Source organism: Manacus vitellinus, unplaced genomic scaffold (genome assembly GCF_001715985.3).
Source record: "Manacus vitellinus isolate BGI_N305 unplaced genomic scaffold, ASM171598v3 scaffold_13_pilon, whole genome shotgun sequence".
NCBI classification, from domain to species: domain Eukaryota; kingdom Metazoa; phylum Chordata; class Aves; order Passeriformes; family Pipridae; genus Manacus; species Manacus vitellinus.
In genome coordinates, this window is record NW_021938999.1 from 8,502,411 (window position 1) to 8,522,395 (window position 19,985).

The window sequence follows — 19,985 nt, forward strand, 5'->3', positions numbered from 1 at the left end:
CATTGCTGCTCTGAGAGTAGAAAGGGATCTTTTCCTACTTCCCTCCTGGACTTTTATTTGGAGGGGAGAAGAGATTTGATCCATTGTAAATACTTTTATGTCATGGTAGAGATAGCTAAGATTGTATATAATGTATTGTAGTATTTATTTTGTACAGTCATCATAATATATATTCCCTTCCCCCATTTTGAGTCTCGTGTGGTGTCTGGGTTGAGATGTGGGAGGGGGACTTGGACTAGGGAATTGGGTTTTGGAGCTCTCAAACCATGACAACAACATCCACAGCCCTTCCCTCCCTTGCTGCTGCTTCAGCTATCTTAAAGCCAGGCTAAATCTGTGTTGGCTATGTTTCTGCAGGACTCTATCCATTAGTAGCACTTTGCTGCTTACTCTTTCCAAGCCAAGCAACACAGCACATCACTGCTTCTGAAGAAGTCTGTCTCCCACCTCTGCAGACCTTTGTTCTTGTCGTCACTGTATGGGAGACTGACTTGTGCTGTGAGAGGCCCACAGACAGATGCACACAGCCAGCAACAGCAAGAGGGGCTCTTTCTCAGCTCCCTAAAACCCACTAGTCCTTTACTCTCTTCCTCTAAGCTCTTTTACCACTTAGACAAACTAGCTAGGGACACAAGGAAACAGAAGAGGGCTGCTGCAAGACGACCTTTGCTTTCTTTATTGGAACACACTAGTTTTGCCTTCTCTGCTGAGCAGAGTGACAACTCCTCTTGCACAAGGAGCCCCAGAAACCCTCACCCTCATTTGCAGTAGAACTCACACTGGAGGAGGTCATGGACTTAAGCACTGCTTCCATCTGCTCTGCTCCAGCACACTAAACAAAACCCATAGTGGAAACTGCTGGTGACAAGGTTCTGGAGTGCTCTGAGTGATCATCAGGCACCTCGGACAACAGGGATCTAGATTTTATGGCTCACCTAGTGGAAGTTAATAACCACTCAAAGCTTAAGTTTAATACAGGTTTTTGAAAGGTATTCTGAAGACAATGCACATATACCACTGAGAACAAGTCACAAGTATTCTCCCAAATAAAACTACAACCAATACCAGTATTAAGGAGAAAAAACCTGACCTTACATGGAGATTACAGACCCTTATTTCAACTCTACCTTCCTCTCTACAATAATTTACCAATTTGGAACATGTATCAACATATTTTTTTTTCAGGCTAGCAATTCTTTGAAAAACAAAACTTTTGGAGGGCTTAACTGCTTTGCTTAACCTGCCATTTGCATCCTCCACCTTCCAAAAAAAAATTTATCAGCAATCCAAGAGAAAGACATGCAAGACACACTCAGGGTATGCACTGTCCAAGACCCACTTCTTTGAAAGTAAAAGCTGATAAACCAGCAAGTAAACTACAAGCAGCTAAGACATAAGCAAATGAACACTCTTACTTCTGCCAGTGAACGAATACCCTATTCTCACTCATTGCATGTTTACACATTTTAATTAACATTACATGTTTGGTTCAGAGATAGATACCCTATGTAATTCAATATTAAACAGAATCACAGCTTCTATCCCTACTCCTCTAAGTTACTTTGCACTCCAAACACTAATTCAGGATTCCAGAACCTTTTCTGCTTATGAACTAGCAGAAGCATTTCAAAAGGCTGTATTTTAAAAAGCAGCAATCCTGCCAATAGGGTTACTAAGAACTACTGTTATTTCTAGACAATAAAACAGTGCTAAGTACTTACTTAATCTTCTCAAATTTTCAGTCAACCTGAAAAATAACAGATAAAAGCAATGTGTTAAATAGGTAACCAGTGCACAGTTGTGTACATTTGATCCCTGAAATACTCCTTACAGTTATAAATTATATGTGCATAAAGCTTCACTCTTGCCTGTTAAAAATTGTGTTTCTAGTAACTAATACAGTCCATCTTGCATCAGACCAAAAACTGAAGTGTAAAAGCACTCCAGCCTACAACTTGGTGCACAGTTTTTGGGAGGCATATGAAGGAACCTAGTAAATAATATAAATCTTATTTCACCTCAGACAGCAGAAAAACTTAATTTCATGTATTGTCCAAAGCATTCACAAAATTTTTGAGATGGTTCTGTGCTTTCAGTTTTATTACTTGTTATGCAAATACTTGCTCAAACTGTGTAAGAAGTTGCAAAATAAAATTAAGTGATGAAGAAAATCAACTTGCAAAGAAGCCAATAATTTCTCAAAATCACGTTGGGGATTTACCTTCTAGCACTGAGTGGCTCTTCTGTCTCCACTGTACTCTCTTCTGGCTGAAATCTGAAGTCCTCAACATACTCCCCAAATTTGTCACCGAGCCACTTCTGGAGTCTTGAAGAGACCGTGTTACTTTGCTTATCTATAAAAAAGAAGTTGCAAGTATTAGGATAATGCTAGAAGACCTCTTTATCCAATGCCTGCTCCTGTTCCCACACACGATGCTTCGCTGGGAAGCAGACTTTGTACAGATTTCCTGTCCTTCACTAAAGGTGACTCCTGTATTGCTCACAGGACAGTACATGGAAGAGTCTTATTGCCAGAAGTACAGAGAGTAAAACATCCTAAGAAACAATAATTTTTAGTAAACACTGTAAAAACATTTTCTAGTTAAGAGGCTTCTGTAAACAAAAGACTGATTTAAATCTCAGTGCTCCTGTTGTGCTGAGGGGTGACCTTGAGAAAAGCAAGTCCAAAGCAAAGCACCCCTGAGCAGAAAGCTGGACAACCACCTTGCAGCCACGTGAATTTGACAGGAAAGGGAAGCTCAAGCAAGATTCTGCAAGAGGCATTTTTACTACCACTTTCCAACCACTTATAGTCTGTAAAGATTGTGTGTGTGTGTGTCTCTATATATCTATACAAATAAAACATTTATATACAAGTAAAATAATTTCTTTTTTATAAAGTCAGGCTTCAGAAATTATGCTGCATATCCTACTTTCTATATATGGAACATATACGCACCATACTACCTGGAAAGTCTCATACAGCAAAATAATGAAGCAATGCACACTTTCTGTATGTTGGTTTCAGTGGAAAAATATAATATAATACATGGGTATATGGAAAAAATATAAGGGTAAAAACCTTTGGACAGAGCAAGTGAGAACAAAATCACCTGTAACTCACAAAACTGTTGTCTAGAAGGAACAGACAGACTATTCTTTGGAAATGTAGGTCAATACAAAGTTGCAAAAAGGACATAAATTATTCCAGGTAAATTCAGTACAGAACTCCATAAAATTAAGAGGCAGGAAAGATTAACCAGCCAACTACGACAGCCAAAATGATGCTTTTAAGCTCATGAGAAAAAGCAACTGGTGCTCAGAAAATAGAATCAAATTATTTGTTAATGAATGACAGTGATATCTAGAAAAACAAGGAATATTGTGACAGTTTACAGCTGTTGTCCATTTGGAATAATACTTTCATTGGAATACTTCCATTGGAAAATAAAAATATGAAGTATCTTCCCACATGCTAATACTTCAGAAAGTACTGAGAAAGAAATTTTGAGTGTACGAGACTAAAAAACAGCAGGCTGTAGTTCACATAACAGAAAGCATTGACATTACAGGAGTACAGGAGGAGTAATTTCAAATTTAGTACACAGATTTAAAAGCCTTAAGTCTCAATCAGGAGGTGTGGGGAGGAAAGCTTAAGGGTACTGAAAGACTGAGAATCTAACTGTTGCCTTAGTTCTTTCAGAAATCACTACATTATTGATTTCATAATAAGCATCAGCTTGAGGAATGCAGATGACAGTGCAGATGTCCACAAATGCTCTGACCAAGCTTACCTGTTCCATTGGTTTGCACTGGTGGCTTTGCAGGTTGCTGAGCTGCAGGCACCTCTTCCGTCCTACAAAGAAAAAACAGAAACAGTGTGAAATGTTAAAGAAGAAGAATTTATTCCCTTTTAGGTAAAGGAAGCACTAGAACCTCTATGGTTTCCATAGTTGAGATTATAAAATCACAAGAAAAAAAAACAAACATACACCCTTTCACAAGGTTCAAAACATTCATTGCACTTAGGACCCAGGGAAATACCATCCACTGGAAGGAGAGGTGGGGTTTAGCCATTTCATGTCACCAACAGCTCAATTTCATCTTACAACTACTAAACCATCTAGTATCAAATTCGTTGCATTAGTTTGTATGGTATATTCATTGCAATGCCTGCCAGGAAAACTTCAGAGCCACGATTTTTCTCACAGTAATAAATTAAAAGGGATTCCGTATCACAAGTTGATAGCCACAGCAGTAGAGCAAAACCACAGTTTAATGCATAAATCTTGAATTCTGCTGCCATTACTACAGTCAAACACCACTCAACTTCACAAGAGGAATAGGTGTCAAGAATGATTTAAAATGTTATAAGCTCTAAAAATGCAGAGATACCAACTGATTTAACAATATCTTTAAAAATTTCCAAAATTGAAATAACAGCTTGAAAAACTGAGACAAAAATGTTCTAAAACTATATGTCAAGTAGCAGGCATCATTGGTCTCACCTTTCAAAATGAGTCAAGAATAATATTCTCATCCATTAAAAGTGAACAGATTTTTGAAAACACAAATGCTTTTGCCATTCTGCACATGTGCAAGGCTTCAAATTATATTTGCACTATCCAGAGCCTCCAACTGCCAACCTGTCTTGAGATTACTTCAGGCTTCAGTCCCAAAGTCTTCAGCCATCCATGTACAGCCATCCTACAGAAAGATTTTTCTAATGAAGCAGCAGCTTTGACAACACAACACCAGCCACAGTAAGCTTCACTTGACAGGGAGTTGTATGATTGAAAACATTACTGCTTGAAACAGAAATTTCATTATCACTCATTTATCAGATAATATAGGTACTTTCAAATGTTCCCTTCATCTTTTGCTTCTCAGGAAGGGAATCAAGTGAAACATGGTCAAAAAACCAAAGAGTGGGAAGAGAGATCCCGCTGCATTGGGCAGATTGCAGAAATATAGACATACAGTTCTCTCTCCTGCTGAAGGACATTAGGAAAACATCTCACTGTTCTGTCTGCACATGGAAAAGGCCGTTACTAATATGTGCTGTCTCAACATCACCATACATCAATGGGTATGATGGAGAAACCTCAGAACTAATTACCTCCCTTCCTTCTTAACCATTCCTCAGATTTAATGAGCTTACAACACCCTTGTTCATTTCTAAAAAGAACATTTAGAAATAATTTACTGATTTATGAATTATAACAGGACATTTTAACTGCTTAGATGATGAATTCAAATGATTCCTGCTTTTAAAGACACTTGTTTTCATGACTCTTCAGGACTTTTCCCCAGCATACTCCCCAGAGTATTTGCAGCAACTCTTCTTTTCAAAAGCCACCTGAAATTCCACCAATTTTTTCTAGCTCAACTTTAACTTTGGTTTCTGTGCCATTTCCCCTCAGTTTCTATACAAACCTTGGGTTCATCACCTAAAAACTCCTCCTCTCCCTGCTTCTTCTCCCATACCCTTGCATCTCCTCCATTTCAAGCTCTCAAAAAATAGACAGCAATAAACATGATCAAATTTGCACCAACTATTATAGAGCACTGTCTTGTTTTCCTCTATCAGCACATTAAATGGTTACACCATATAGCTGGGTGTTTTCATCTGCAATCTGTCACTGTCACTGTGTTTCACTGAAGCTGAAGACATATTTAGGTGGAAAGGAGGCAGTCACTCACAAGCAGGTTCACACAAGCAGGAGCCAGTAACTCAACCCACTGCAGTCATGTGAAGGCACCGGGGTGGTGTCACACCTGAACAACTCCTGTGACAGAGCCAAGACAGGATCCCACCACTGGCAGCTGTCAGACTCTTCAAACTGGGTGTTCCTTTAACATGCTGGGATGTATTTTCAGAAGCAGCACAGTGTCATTACTCCCCATGTTTCTTGGGCAAAAAAATCTCATCAAGAAGCAGTTCTGGATAGCAGCCTTACTGGGCTACATCAGGAGCACGACAGTTGGCTTTGGCCCTTCTTGATGCTTTTGTTTCATTTTTTTGGCAATGTCTTACCTGCCATCTGCCTGTTACTCCTTCCCTATGAAGAACCTGACCTTTACGAATCATCAGGTTAATGACAGCTCATTACTGTACCTGTGAATCAGGTTATAATTAGCCACTTAAGACAGATCTGGGCCAGGAACCTCAGAATTCATTGTTTAGGCTTGCACACCTACTGGGAAGTTCAATCCCAAAACCAGGTCACATCAAACCACGGGTTCATCAAGACCACTGAGAGGGGAGAAATCATTTTTGCTACAGTTTCTGCACCACTCTTCATGCCAGAGACCAGTTAAAAGGCTGAAAAACACAAAGAGTCCCCAGAACAATGCTATGTTCCTATGTGGGCTTCCTAACTGCAGCCTGCACCAAAGAAAACAAGCTGCATTACTTCCTCTTGGAGCACACTTTTCACACAGAAAAAGGGTTTAACTGGTAACACCAACACATCCCCAACCTGAAGCGAGGTCATGTTTAGACAACCAGAGATTGTACCCATTTAAAGCACAGGCTGATTAAAAGAGGTAAGAGGAATCTCAGTCTGTGGAGGAAACAAACACAAATGTACCTTTTTTTTGTTTCCCATTTTTTTTTCTTCAATATACTGAAGTCAGGGAAACATGAATATTGATAAATATTAGAGTTGTTCATGACCAGTACACATGTACCACTCAAAAACAACCAGCACATACTGATGCAGTGTCCACTCACTGCTGCCCCAGAAAACATCACCAAAGCGTTATTTTTGTAGCTGCAAGTATGACACAAAAGTTAAGGGAGTTTTGACACTGAAGGCCCTTTATCTTAAAAAACCATTTTTGGTTTGTGCATATTAAGCCCTGAGATGTATGCAAATCAACAGACTCCCTCCAACAACTGGGTGAAGACTAGAATTGCTGCACACAATAGGTCCAGTCACTGCCAGGGTGTTCTCAGACATGTTCAAAGCAATTTTGCTACAGGCTAACTCCAAGCTCACAAGCAACCAACCATCAATCTTTCAAAAGCTCTTGTGGAAGCCAGTCAAGGCTGTTATATATTTCCTACTGTTCAAAGCAACCTGAATGTGTGTGCATGTACATCAAAAGCACATTCCAACCTCATACATGCAAAAATAAGCATAAATTAGGTATTTTCACAGCCTAGTTTAAAGATATATCATTCAGGTATGCATAGCTTCTTAACCTGAAGAGCTCTTAGAAAACCAAGGTAAATAATTTTCATGGTTTGCATCTCCTTCCCATTAAATACACCAAGCACTTCAGAAGCCTTTGCCATTCTCATCCACAATGAAGGAACAGTGTCTTATGCAGAAGCATTGTCTATTTAGTCCTTGTAAAAATAATTCACAATGATACTAATAAAAATGTTTGCATGAGTCACAGCCTGCTGGTAGGCGTTGTTGCAAAACTTGTTATTTTTTCTTCCTCTGTGATTCTAGCTCACCATTTGTAATATATAGCAGCAATAGCTCACACATTTCAGATTATTTATGCACTTCTCTACCAGTAAAATGTCATAAGCTTCAGCTGCCATTCCAAATGGGGGGATGTCCTGAAGTGCATCTATGGAAAACTTTAACTGAGGCCACCACGTTTCTGAATACTGACACGCACAGACAATAAACACCATGACAAACAAAACCACTAAAAATCCTCTTCTTCCACTCCTCTCTGTGTACAACTCAATGAAAGAAGCCCATGTTCTTCACTAGCAAAAAAAAAAAATAGATTGGAGCTTGTTGTTTTCTCTTTGCAAACATTTTGCATCATCTTTTATACTGCTACGTGTATTGATCTGCTTCACAAATACTTTTAAAACTGCAACTTTTAAAATTATATACATCACAGTATGGTTTTGTTTTCATTTCACTTCTGTAAGCAGAAAGAAAAGCACATGCAAATATGTTTATATACTATCGTTGTTTAACCCCAGTCTCCAACTAAGTACCATACAGCTTCTCACTCTCCCTGCCAGGGGATATATGAATATCTATTTTAAAATTGTGTAAAGAATTACCTGAGAAGCAGGGTGAATTTGGTTTTGTTGACATAAGCAGAGAGAACTTTCTGCCATTACTTTGCTTAATAAAATTAAGTTTCCATAAGGCATAAATTTGGCCTATTACTTATTTGATTATGTCAACATTTCACCTGTAGTCCTAATAAAAGTATTTTAAAATGTCCACAATGAAGTGTAAAAAGATAGTAAGCAGTGAAGAAGAATTTCACACAATGAAGCACAAGTTAATGAAAAATCATAGACAAACCAATTTTTCTCATCCTGAGTAGGAACTGAAAAATTTTCAAAGTCTTATTTTGTTGTACCTTACATATCCTGCCTGTCCCAAAAAGGTTGAAATATTAGTAAGACTAGTTAAAGACTCAGGTAAGAGGGATAATTGGCTGAATGTAATCCGCAAGTGCAATACCCAAGCTAACAGGACTAGTGTAATCCTCAGGATATCTAAATGGGAACACAACACTCAGGAAGTAGCGTCATCCTACCTTAATTTAGCAATGACACACCTGCTAGAGATTTACTATTGTCCACAATCCAACAAAGCACAGATGTTGCCATTAACTCTGATAAACAAAGATCTTCCATCTCTCTTCTCTGTAAAACGTGTACTCACAAGCTGCAGTGGGTCCAAGTTTCTCCTCTTCAGCTGTCCACTCAACCAGGCAACATCAACCTACATACACAGCCAGACCAACCAGCATAGGTAATAAAAATGCACTCTCACATCCCAGATGTAAGAGCAACTCTAGGTCACTAAAAAAAGCCCAGGTCAGAGCACTCTGGACCACCTTCCCGCTTCATGGTCATGGTGCTGCCTTGGGAACCAGACTCCTCCACAAGGACCTTCCAGAGCCCCTTCTAAGCACATGACTTGGCAGCACAGGTCAAAACTACACACAGACCAACCTTGCATGGAACTAGTGATTTTGGAAAACCATTGATGTGAAACATGACCTAAAAAAAAAAATCACACTCTTCATCTTAGGACAAAATGGCTGAAGAATGGCAGCTGAATTGATGAAAGGGATGGAGTACTCTTAAGGAGACAGTGGAAAAGCTGGAAATCTTCAGTCTGGACAGAAGCGTAAGTGAAGAAAGGACTGATCAAGGGTGGCAAATAAACAGACGCTGAACAGTTATTCACCAAATCTCACAATTCTGTAACCATGGGGCACTTATTGAAACCACTAAGAAATCTGTTTAAAAGGAAAGAAAAAAAATTGTGTCTTTAGAGTCAAGGGGACTTGTATTGTCTCCATAGCTTCCAGTGGTAGACAGCTCCAGCACTTTCAATGTTATTAAATAAATTCACGGATAACAGGCCTGTAAACAGAGACTGAAGTGAAAGGCAGCAATGTACCTTCTGATACCCTTAAATACAGTGATTGTGGAGGTTTACGAGGAGCAGCTGAGGCACCTGGGTCATTTAGCCTGCAGAAAAGGGCGCTCAGGGGAGACCTCATTGTTGTCTACAACTACCTGAAAGGGGGTTTGTAGCCAGGTGTGGGTTAGTCTCTTCTCCCAAGTAACAAGCAACAGGACAAGAGGAAACAGCTTCAAGTTGCGCTAGGGAGTTTTAGATTTGATATTAGGAAAAATTTCTTCACCAGATGAGCTGTCAAGCACTGGAACAGGCTGCCCATGGAAGTGCTTGAGTCACCATCATATTTTAAAACGTGTAGATATGGCACTTAGGGACATAATTTAGAGGTGGACTTGGCAGTACTGGGTTAATGGATGGACTTGATCTTAAAGGTCATTTCCAAACTAAACGATTCTATAGGAGCAGGAAGAAATTGACCACAGAAAGCAACTAGACTCATGTTTCCTATAAATGGCTCTGATTTCCATGGCTACAGAATACCAATGGACACAGACTGCTGACCTGAGCAGAAAGGCATTGGACACAAACTGCTGGCCTGAGCAGAAAGGCATTTTTACACTCAGAATGGAGTGCAGAAAAAAGCAGAAGACCGGGAAGAGTTTGTATGGCATTGGGAAACCTCATATTCAAGCCAAAAGTTTTTCTTTTTTGCTCTTGCTTGTCACCTCTACGTAACTGCCTTATAGCGTGTGATTATGAACTCACCCCACACTATCTCCCAGTGATAGAAGTTGGCAGTGAACCACAGATCCTGCTGCTCAGCCAAGTAATCTTGGCTACTGCTGAGGAAGATAACACAGGCACCTAGGTATGCAAGTGGTCTAGAGCAACAAGACCACCAAGCAACTGCTATGGTCTTAAGATCCAAAGTCTGTGCAGCTAGGCAGACTAAGGAGAGACGTCAAACACAATGCTTTGCATCATCAAGATGGATGTCTTCAAGGCTGAAAGGGACTAGAGGCATAGGGAGGCATGTTTCCACTTGTCATTGCAGTGGCAAGGAAGGCTCAAACTCCAGTCACTCCCACACATTTAATGCTGTGGTACTGGGATTTCTGCTGTTGCTAGAACAGGAGCAACAAGGACTGGGCAGTCTGGAAAAGACACAGGTTTTGAAAAGTCAAAGCACATGCAATGGCATGACAAAAGCTCTGGCTTTCAGTAGTTCCAACTGGGTAAGATCCCAGAAGGAGAGCATCAGAAAAGGTGAAATGAAGAATATCTCAACTAGAAAAGTGTCACAGCACTTCTGTAGCTATAGAAATATGTATGGTAACTCATATGTACATGGTGTTAATGATGTACAGGAAAACATAGGCACCATCTCTCTCTGTGAGCTATTGTTTTAAGAGCACCTAGGCTGGAAACATATGCTTTTACCAGAACTTCTCATAGACAGTCAGAGATCTCAAGTGGCTTTCAGCTTTACAGTGAAGATATTTCTCTTACCTTATTTTAGGTGCTTCATTGATTTTTTGTTCTAGTTCTATTCTCCTCTGCCGTTCCTTTTCTAGTTCCTGCCTTAATGTTTCAGTGCTTGTTTCTTCTCTCAGCTTCCTGAGCTCCTCCTCTGTTAATTAAAGGAGAAGATAAAGATTTAGTTACCCTGAAGTATTTCTGTAAGAAATTTAAAATCTAATTATGACAGATTAAGTGTGGGGTATTTTTTTAATCTGTACTATACCAAATATGTTCACCAGAAAAAAACAAGTAATCAAGGGCTAGACAGACTTCATAAAAAGCACACAGCTGTATGATATACAAAATATTTAGTTACAATTATTAAGCAAGGGAAAAAACAACTCTGAAGTTTTCTTTTCAAGACGTAAAATAAGCCCATGGTACAAACTATCTTTATTTAAATACAACATGACATACTCTTCATTCCCCAAAGAAATAATCAGCAGGAAAGGCTGTCTATTGCTAAATCCAGTGGCCATAACAAGAAAAAAAAGTATCTGATTTTTTCCCTCATGTCTTTGGGTAGGAAAACACAATAAATTCACATGAAGTAATATGATGCCATACTGGACTGACTGTCCACACATATTGTCACAAGCTTTATTTTCTGTATACAAATATGACCGTCAGCATTTATAAAATTAGGCACTTGAAAAGCGTCTGCAGGGCTGAGCCCTTTCTTTTTGTGCTAAAAAGAGCAACCTAATTATTTTGCTGTTGTGAAAATTTCCCAGAGAAAGGCTGGTGAAGGGACCTGAACGCAAGTCCTATGAGGAGAGGCTGAGGGAGCTGGGGTTGTTTAGCCTGGAAAAGAGGAGGAGATGAGGGGAGACCTCATCACTCTCTACAACTCCCTGACAGGAGGTCGTAGCCAGGTGGGGGTTGGTCTCTTCTCCCAGGCAGCTCTCAGTAAGACAAGAGGGCATAGTCTTAAGCTCCACCAGAGGAGGTTTAGGTTGGATATTAGGAAGAAATTCTTTACAGAGAGGGTAATCAGACATTGGAATGGGCTGCCCAAGGAGGTGGTGGATTCACTGTCCCTGAAGGTTTTCAAGATGAGACTGGATGTGGCACTTAGTGCCATGGTCTAGTAACCACAGTGGTGTTGGATCAAGGGTTGGACTTGATGATCTCAGAGGTCTTTTCCAACCCAGCTGATTCTGTGATTCTGTGAACCCCTGCCTGTCAGTTTCTGGCACCCTTGTAATTTTATCTAAGTCAGATGGTCCCATTATGGGCCTGAGCATCTTACAGTTTTAAGAAGGGGTTATGAAACAAAGAACTAAGTTTAACTTTTTACCCTCTTCTGAGGTTACACTGTGCCCTATAAATTTCAATGTAATAATTAGATATATAAACATACACACACATACACACTCACAACTTCTTTCACAAGAAGTTAGCATCAGCTATGTATAAGGTTTTTTTGTGTCTAATTAGCCTTGCTTTTTTGTCACTGGCAGAGTCCTTGTTCATGACCTTATTTAACCCTAGCGCTAAAACGGGGTCACTATTATTGATAACTTTTCCCAAACAGGTATACAAGAAACATGAAAAACCGAAGAGTGAGATTCACTTTTTTTTTAAGTCTTTTTAAACAAAAAATTTACTCCACATTTTGTTCTCTGGGCTGTTTTTTTAGCTCAATCTCAACAATAAATAGTAGAGCAGTGGGTGTATTTCAAGCTTACAACAAAGCAGAAGAGAAAATACTTCACTGCAGACACAGGGGTTCAGGCTTTACGTTGTTTTACAAAATTGGTATACTATGTTATAACCTCCAGCAACCTCTTCTATTTCTTTTCACATATTGCCTTGTAAGTCTTTGATAATCAGATGATTTTGATATCTGAGCCTCTCTGACTCCAATCATTATGCATCTTGAGAAGGTCTGAAGCCATAATGCAAATGTTCAGAGGAAATTACACACTCTCCCTCCTCTGCAGGAGGCCCTGGGGTAGTATGTCCAATCACTTTATCCGCTGTGCAAGTTAGCTGGTGGGAGATTATCTGCACTCCTGCAGCAATAAGACCTTTAGAGCACAGAATTAGGAGAAATGGGAAAAAGATACATGAATCCAGAGGACAACACGATGGCTTCCACTGTGAAGCTACAGCCTGAACTCCACCAAAGAGAAAGGAGTGCTGTCATTCATCTCCCCACTGACGGATGGTTACCGATCCTGGGAAGAAGAGCTGGAGCACAAAAGCAACTAAAACTGAGAATCCCCAAGAGTACAGTAGGGAAATGTCACTGTTGCAGCAGGTATTGTCTCTCCTGTAAATAAATGGAAAGATATGGACATAAGGGCAGACTTACACATGGAGCTGTTCCTAATTACGTGTCCACAAGGAATTTTAAATCCAACAAGAAAACTAAGTTTATAATTAGTTTACCCTACTTTCAAGGGCTTGCCTTGTTCCAGAACACGGGCCTGCACACAGCTGAGGGGAAACATCTGTTGCACTTCAAACGCACTCGAGCTTGTGCAATATCATGAAGATATCACAGAACGTTCCAAAGTTTGACAGGGATGTTATCTTCTCAAGACCATTAAAGGAAAAAAATTCTCCATTAAGCACATTTATTTTTTTTTAAGAGGAAGTGACTATGCATTTTGTGTATATAAGAAAACCACAAGCAGTATAAATTAACTTGAAATGTCCTTGAAAGTTTACTCAGATCTTCCAGCTTCCCTAATTCCAGTTGTTCCGACTGCTCTACATCTTGTACTACTAAAACCAAAACAAAACCCCCAGAAATTCAACCACTAAGAAGATAAGCAGTGCCAAAGATTCTTTAAGGAAAGAGGCAGAGTTAAAGGGTTCACAATGAATGAGGCAGAACTCCTATAAAACAAAACAAAACAAAAAAAAATGCAACATCCCATCATTACGGTTTGTCACAGCTTCACACTTCAGAGCATTTCCTAACTTTCCCATACATGACTGCAATTCAAATCCATCCCACTGCAACTGCTCTAGCCCATTTATGTCCTTAAAGTAGTATTTGTTGCTACTTTGGCAGCAGTGTGGTCAGGCACCATAAAACTTCCGTGTTTGGTTAGTTAAATACTCTTAACTCTGCTAAGCAACAGAAGGGGAAGGGGGTGAAGTTCTTCCTTGCTCTCTCCCCTGAAATAATCTACCATTTGGCCAAGCTGAGCTGTACTTTCAAAGGATATTTCTCTATCCCTATGGGGTCCTCTTGCAGAATGAGTGAAGTTGGCTACAAAGAGCAGAGGTCACAGACCCCTGAGAAGAATCCCTAAGAACATTTCACCACGGTATCTATCTACTGAGCTTTACAGATGAGTATCCTTCTTGATGACGAGAAAGGAGTGCTGCTTGGATTTCATCTTCAGACAGTCAAAATTCAAACATCCTCCCCCCTCAGCACATGCACAAAGGGGTAAAACATAAAAGGTCACGCTTCAGCTTCAAGATTAATCAGCTTCCATAATTTCCCTCCCAGGCATATCAATCACAGCTCACTATCTTCTGCTGGGCAAGAAATGTTAAAATACTGCAAGAGTCTCAGTGTATGTCTTAGCTGGACACGCAGGTGAAGCAAGCAGCCATAAAGGTGACCTGGTTAGAAGTGGAAAATTACTAGCAGAAGAAAGTGTCTTCTGAAATACTGACAGAGAAAATGCTGGCAAGGCTGGGAACTAGGCCTGGGAACCAGAAGCATTGTCAAGAAGTGCAGCTGGCCTCTCTGAAGTACACAGCCGGGTACCTAGAAACCAGAGATACCACTGAAAGGCATGAAAATAAGGAACTGTAATAGCAACTTATCATCTGAAAAGGTGAAAAATAGTCTGAAAAAAAGGGAAAACATCCTGGGAAAGTAAGACTTTGTAAATGCCATTAGCTGTTCTATCTGCAAGAGCAAGAAAAGTCTAGAAAAATAAAAATTGGCACAAGAGAACAGAAAACATCAGCATCTATTGGCTATTCTGAGTGAAAGGCAGAAATTATCAGCAGCTATTGGCTGCTGAAGTGATGGTGTCCTATACATCTCTATTTCTCTATTATATAAATATGGTTTAATTTTTATTCAAAATGAAGCTTCTCTCTCCAAGAACTTCCCATGCTGTGTGCACTATCCCTTTCCTAAAGGGGCTGAACTCTCCACACAAACTTTCTAAGAGATCTTGGACCTTTGCTGAAAAGGGTTTGGTTTGTCATCCCATACCTCGGATGGTTTGGCCCATATAAGGGGCCAAATATGGACCAATTAGCTTGATACTGGTATTAATGTAAACATATGCATATGTGTATGTAAAGTAATCCATCATAATTACATTTTCTGCTGTACTACTGAAAAGTTTGCTTCATTAGTGATCATTTTGTAGTAACCTGCAATAGTATACACCTACGTGGTTGCTATTGCTATACACCTACTATTGATTGCTGCCAATAATTTATAACAGCTTGCTCTCTATATATATTTATTTCATTCATATATATATTCACTTTATAAATCATAGGTATAGTTGCTAGGGGTGATTTTTGTGGTATTTGTGGCAATCTGTAATATTAAGTAGAGAAATTTTAAGTAAAAAGCCTCCGTGTCTTTGAGTATTACAGAAGCCTACCAACCTACAGTCATAACCTCTATATACCTACACATTGGGTAACCCTTTAGGCTGTGACAGCAGGGCTGTGACCCTGAAAAAAATGTTTTAAAAGCTCTCTAGAAAAGTCAACTTGTGTAGAAAAGCAGGACAATATCTGGATGCTATTGCACTTCTAAAAATGAGCTATAGATGTCTGTGAGACAAGGCAACAATGGTGTTCCAATGACATTAATCCAAGTATTATTGCACTGTAAACCCTAGGAGAACTGAGCCCATAGTAAAGAACGTCATCAGCCATGCATCTCACAGGTTACCAGAAAGTTTATCTATTTCATTTTTTCTACAGCATTTTATCCTCTATGAGGTCTAATGTAACTGTCACACCTGAACACTTAAGTATTCGACCACTCAAATTCAAAGATTAACATTCCAAAAAGGTTAGTTGATACAATGGAACTGCTACAAGATGAGCTACCAAGTGCTGCACCATTGTCTGGCATCAGCCACTAGAGCAACTGAAAAATTTCAGTTTGCTCCTCAGAATACACAAACTTGTAAAAAATGTTCTGACAAAAAGCACTTCAACACCAAAGTATTTAGTTCTGGTGAGACCGAACAGACTCTGAGTAGTATTTAGATAAGAAGGACGATACATGAGGCTGGGAAGGCGTGACAGAAGGTTGGATTTCTAATTCCAATACTGCATATGCAGCAAAGCGGATGCTTCCCTTAATCCCAGGATTGAAGGTAGATTAGGGAGTTTCCTCGTAGCTGTTTTACATAACAACATTCCTTCCTAGGCCTACAGGTACACTGCAAAACCTCCCTCTGGGACAAAGTGATCAAAAATTTCTTTCAGAGTACAACTACAGACTGTCAACCTGCTGTTTCTAGCTACCAAATCAGTTTAGTGTTAAATCTAAGGAGACCAATTTGAAAACTAGAAATGCCAAAAAGCATACATGCTCCCCATCATACTTACATGAGGAAACACCAGTACTTAACAAGACAAAAGTAACCCTTCTACGTCTATGTTAATCATGGTAAATCTCTCTACAACCCTTTGAACATTACCAGAGTACACATTATTTAATTGGTACTAAACACACTAAATTCCAATCACACATCTTCAAACTGGATCTCATCAGCCACACTAATGAAGCCAGAATTGTCTCCAGCGCAGGCAGTTTCTACCGCTACCAGACTCCTAATCCCTACATAAAGCTAATATTTACTTGTCCCAAGTAAACCAACTATATGACATTACTAACAAGATGTTAGGAGTCTTAACAACATATCTATTTTCATCATCATAGATACTGAAGAGCTTTCAGTCTTCACCTTAAAAACCAGCAGGAAATGGCAGTCCTGTAAAAGACATGAAATTACTTCACCATTTAAGATAAAGCGAAGATATACAGAGAATGAGGTCTGACCAACAAGCAGTGATGGAGGAAGGACCCACAACAAAATTCCCTAGCCTGCTTTTTTCCTGCTTACAGTTACTTTGCAATTTATATATACTCCTCTGAAGACACGTTCACAATTTGCAGCTATAACTGGATACAGCTTAATTGTACTATTTGTTACCTGTTCTTCTTCTAATCCATGACTGTCCTTCTCCAGGGCATATGTCTTTCCACCAGCAACTCAAGAACCACAGAGACTGCCAAAAGTTATCACAAATCTACCCAAAAGGCTTCAAATAAAACATTAGCCTTCGATCCCAGACATTGAAAGATATTTTACTTCTTTGCATGCCAGATGCTTGGGGAAGAAAAGTACTTCTTTAAGTTATCGCTCTAACAGCTCCACTTTATTAGCTGCCATTTCTTCTTTAAGTCACCACTTAAATTCATGTCCTCTTTCATGCTTGGACTTCAGTGCTTCAATTGGGAAGCACAAAGCTCACCTCCTTAGGAGTACTAGTCTTGGCGCTTTAAGAAGAACTGAAAAATGTGCCTTGTAAACCTCCAGACTCCAGGTTGACTGTCTAACCCCCTCCTTTGTCTTCTGTGATTAGGTGGTTGCTTCTGAAATGGATACCAGCATTCTTATTCTACAGAGCTCTTCCAGAGGTGGACAACAAGCAGTCTGGAAGAACTCTTCCTTGTTTTGGGGGTTTTTTTTTGCATTTGTGAACACCTTGCTTTGTCAATTTAATGGTTTTCCCTTGCGGTCAGGCCTCTTGCTTGAATCTTGCATGAATCTTTCATCCAGAAAACAAGGCAAAAAGATTTTCTAATAAGAATATTGGTGTCACAGAAAGCCAAAAAGCAGAGAAAATCATTAAAGATTAAGAATATTTATTGAGTTCATATCCTTCCCTCCTCTCTCCTGTGTTTTCTATAGGGATTTTGGTAGAGTGGAGAAGTGAAACAATCAAATATAAATCCCGTATTTTCACTATGACTGTTCTCCAGCTAAGTCTGCACATATCAAAACAAAGAAGTGATCTGTCATGCCCAATGACTTAAAAAACTTCAACACAGGTTTGGCAGTTAAACAATCTCTTTTTACTTTGTTTTGTTTCCATCATTCTTTTGTTCTTCTCTTTGGTCTTTCAAAGGCAGAGCTCCTGCTCCAGTACTTACAATAAGCATATCTTTTGAGGACCAGTTTTGAGTCTCTTTGCATACGCCTACAGGGCAGGGAGCAGCGTGGGCTCTTGCTATGCAGATAGGAAATAAGCCAACTCCAATCCAGAGGCAGTGGAGGCAAGGCTGAGTGAACCAACAACCTGCCTCTCAGTGCAATTAATATCCCCTGGTACTATTCTCCTCACCTGAATAGCAGAGTCTCATATGAAGTGTTCTTCTCTTTTGTGAGATGAAGGAGACTGATTTACAAAGCACCTCATATTTGACAGTCTTCCTCAGTGCAAACTGCTCTAGTCTCTCTCGCCATTCTCATTATGTCCTACTTGGAGTGGGTGATGTTAGAAAAAACTAAGATGTCATTGCTATGGTTTGTACAAAACAGTTATGCTAAATACCAATTAGTAACTTTACATACAGTGCTTTCAGTGGAGCTTTATTGTGTTATAAGTGGCACAGACAGGATCATTTCCCCTTCATTATGGAAAGATTTTAAATTATGCTTCCTGAAAATATAGTGTAGTGAGACAGATCCTCTTCTCAAAACACCAAGTGGGAAGTTTTCTATTGCTAGATACACTTATAAAGTCAGCTTAAAAGTCATGAAAAGTACTGCTGCTATATGAATTTCCAGAAATTTCAGGGAATAAAAGTGCCAGAAGAGTTGCAGAATCCATCTAAAATGAAGGGAGCTGCAAAAATATTGTCATTATTGCAAGAATGGTTTTCACTCACTGGTTTTGGCAGAAGTGAAACAGTCTACAAATGTTGAAATAATGTCTGGCTTAGAAATAGCAGCAGGCTCTTCCAAGGCTTTTGTGTTACTAAGCTGAGCAGGGAAAGGCAAGTTCCACATGGGGCTCCCAAACTCTCCATCCCAGTTACACAACAGGCAGAGGAACAACAGTGTTGACCATTGCCCTGCCTGGATTTTCACACCCTCTCTGCAATTCAGGAAGGGCATGAGCTGGGCATGCAAAAAAGGCAGAAGCAAGAGCACAGCCCACCTACATAACGCAGTGAGTAGGTGGCATCTGTTCAAGCCTCTGGAGGAGCTCAAACAATACATCTCTCTCAGCACAGTGCTGCAATTTTGGTTCATCAGTCCCAAAGATGGTGTGACAATATGAGATCCTCCAGCTTTCTGGCATCTTCATGTACAGCATCATCATGTACATGTCCATGTATGTGCTTTGTCCAATGACTTGAGCACATTGCACAAGTCAGGACTAGAACAAGGACCAGTCCAGGACTCCAGCCTGCTGCTGCACTGGGCTGGAGTCGCATCTTTTCCCTATCCTCTGTTCTCAGAAATATCGTGCTCTTGGAAGCCAAGTCGAGAGCAAGCAAGAGCCCAACCCATCTCCTCCACCAGTCAGAACAGAGTCCTTGCAGATTAGAAAGGAAGGTCTGAATGTTCCTTAGTCTATATTGAGGCTTCTTAAACCCCAGAGAAGTGCTCTAACCTGCTCATAACTGCCTCGTCCAACGTTCCCAATGTTTCCAGGAAAATGAGGCCAGAGTTTTGGAGGTTTGTGGGTTTTTTTGTCCAGGAAGGCTAGAAATGAACTCAATATACACAGTGTGTCATGTAAGCATCTCCGGGTATAAGCAATACCTTTCCTACACCTCTTAGGAAACTTTCTGTAGGTTTTGAGAAGTCTCCCAGTCAGAAGTCAGATCTAGAAAAACTTTAAAACTTGTTACTACAAAGCAAGTGAGAGCAGCTCTATAGCAAAGCCTGAACTCACATCTTTCTACTGTGTCTTTTCTGGGTGCCCAGGCAAAATACTTAAGAAGATTCCCCACCAGTCACCATACACAAACCACAGTCCTCATCAGAGAAGCTCCACAATCTCAAGGGGCACATGCAGATCTCCTAGGGACATCTTTTTACTGCCTGACAGTCCAGG

At 39.9% G+C, this 19,985-nt stretch overlaps 1 protein-coding gene across 1 annotated transcript in view; it reads right to left on the reverse strand.

Moving 5' to 3' along the window:
• The window catches only part of GRAMD4 (GRAM domain containing 4), a 52,855-nt gene that overhangs the window by 19,970 nt on the left and 12,900 nt on the right, over positions 1–19,985 (reverse strand). Inside the window, exons 3-6 of the mRNA XM_008921584.3 lie at positions 10,881–11,001; positions 3,795–3,856; positions 2,222–2,354; positions 1,722–1,747 (exon numbers count right to left, since the gene is read on the reverse strand). Coding sequence (XP_008919832.1) covers positions 1,722–1,747; positions 2,222–2,354; positions 3,795–3,856; positions 10,881–11,001 — 342 coding nt within the window. The remainder of the gene's footprint in view (positions 1–1,721; positions 1,748–2,221; positions 2,355–3,794; positions 3,857–10,880; positions 11,002–19,985) is intronic.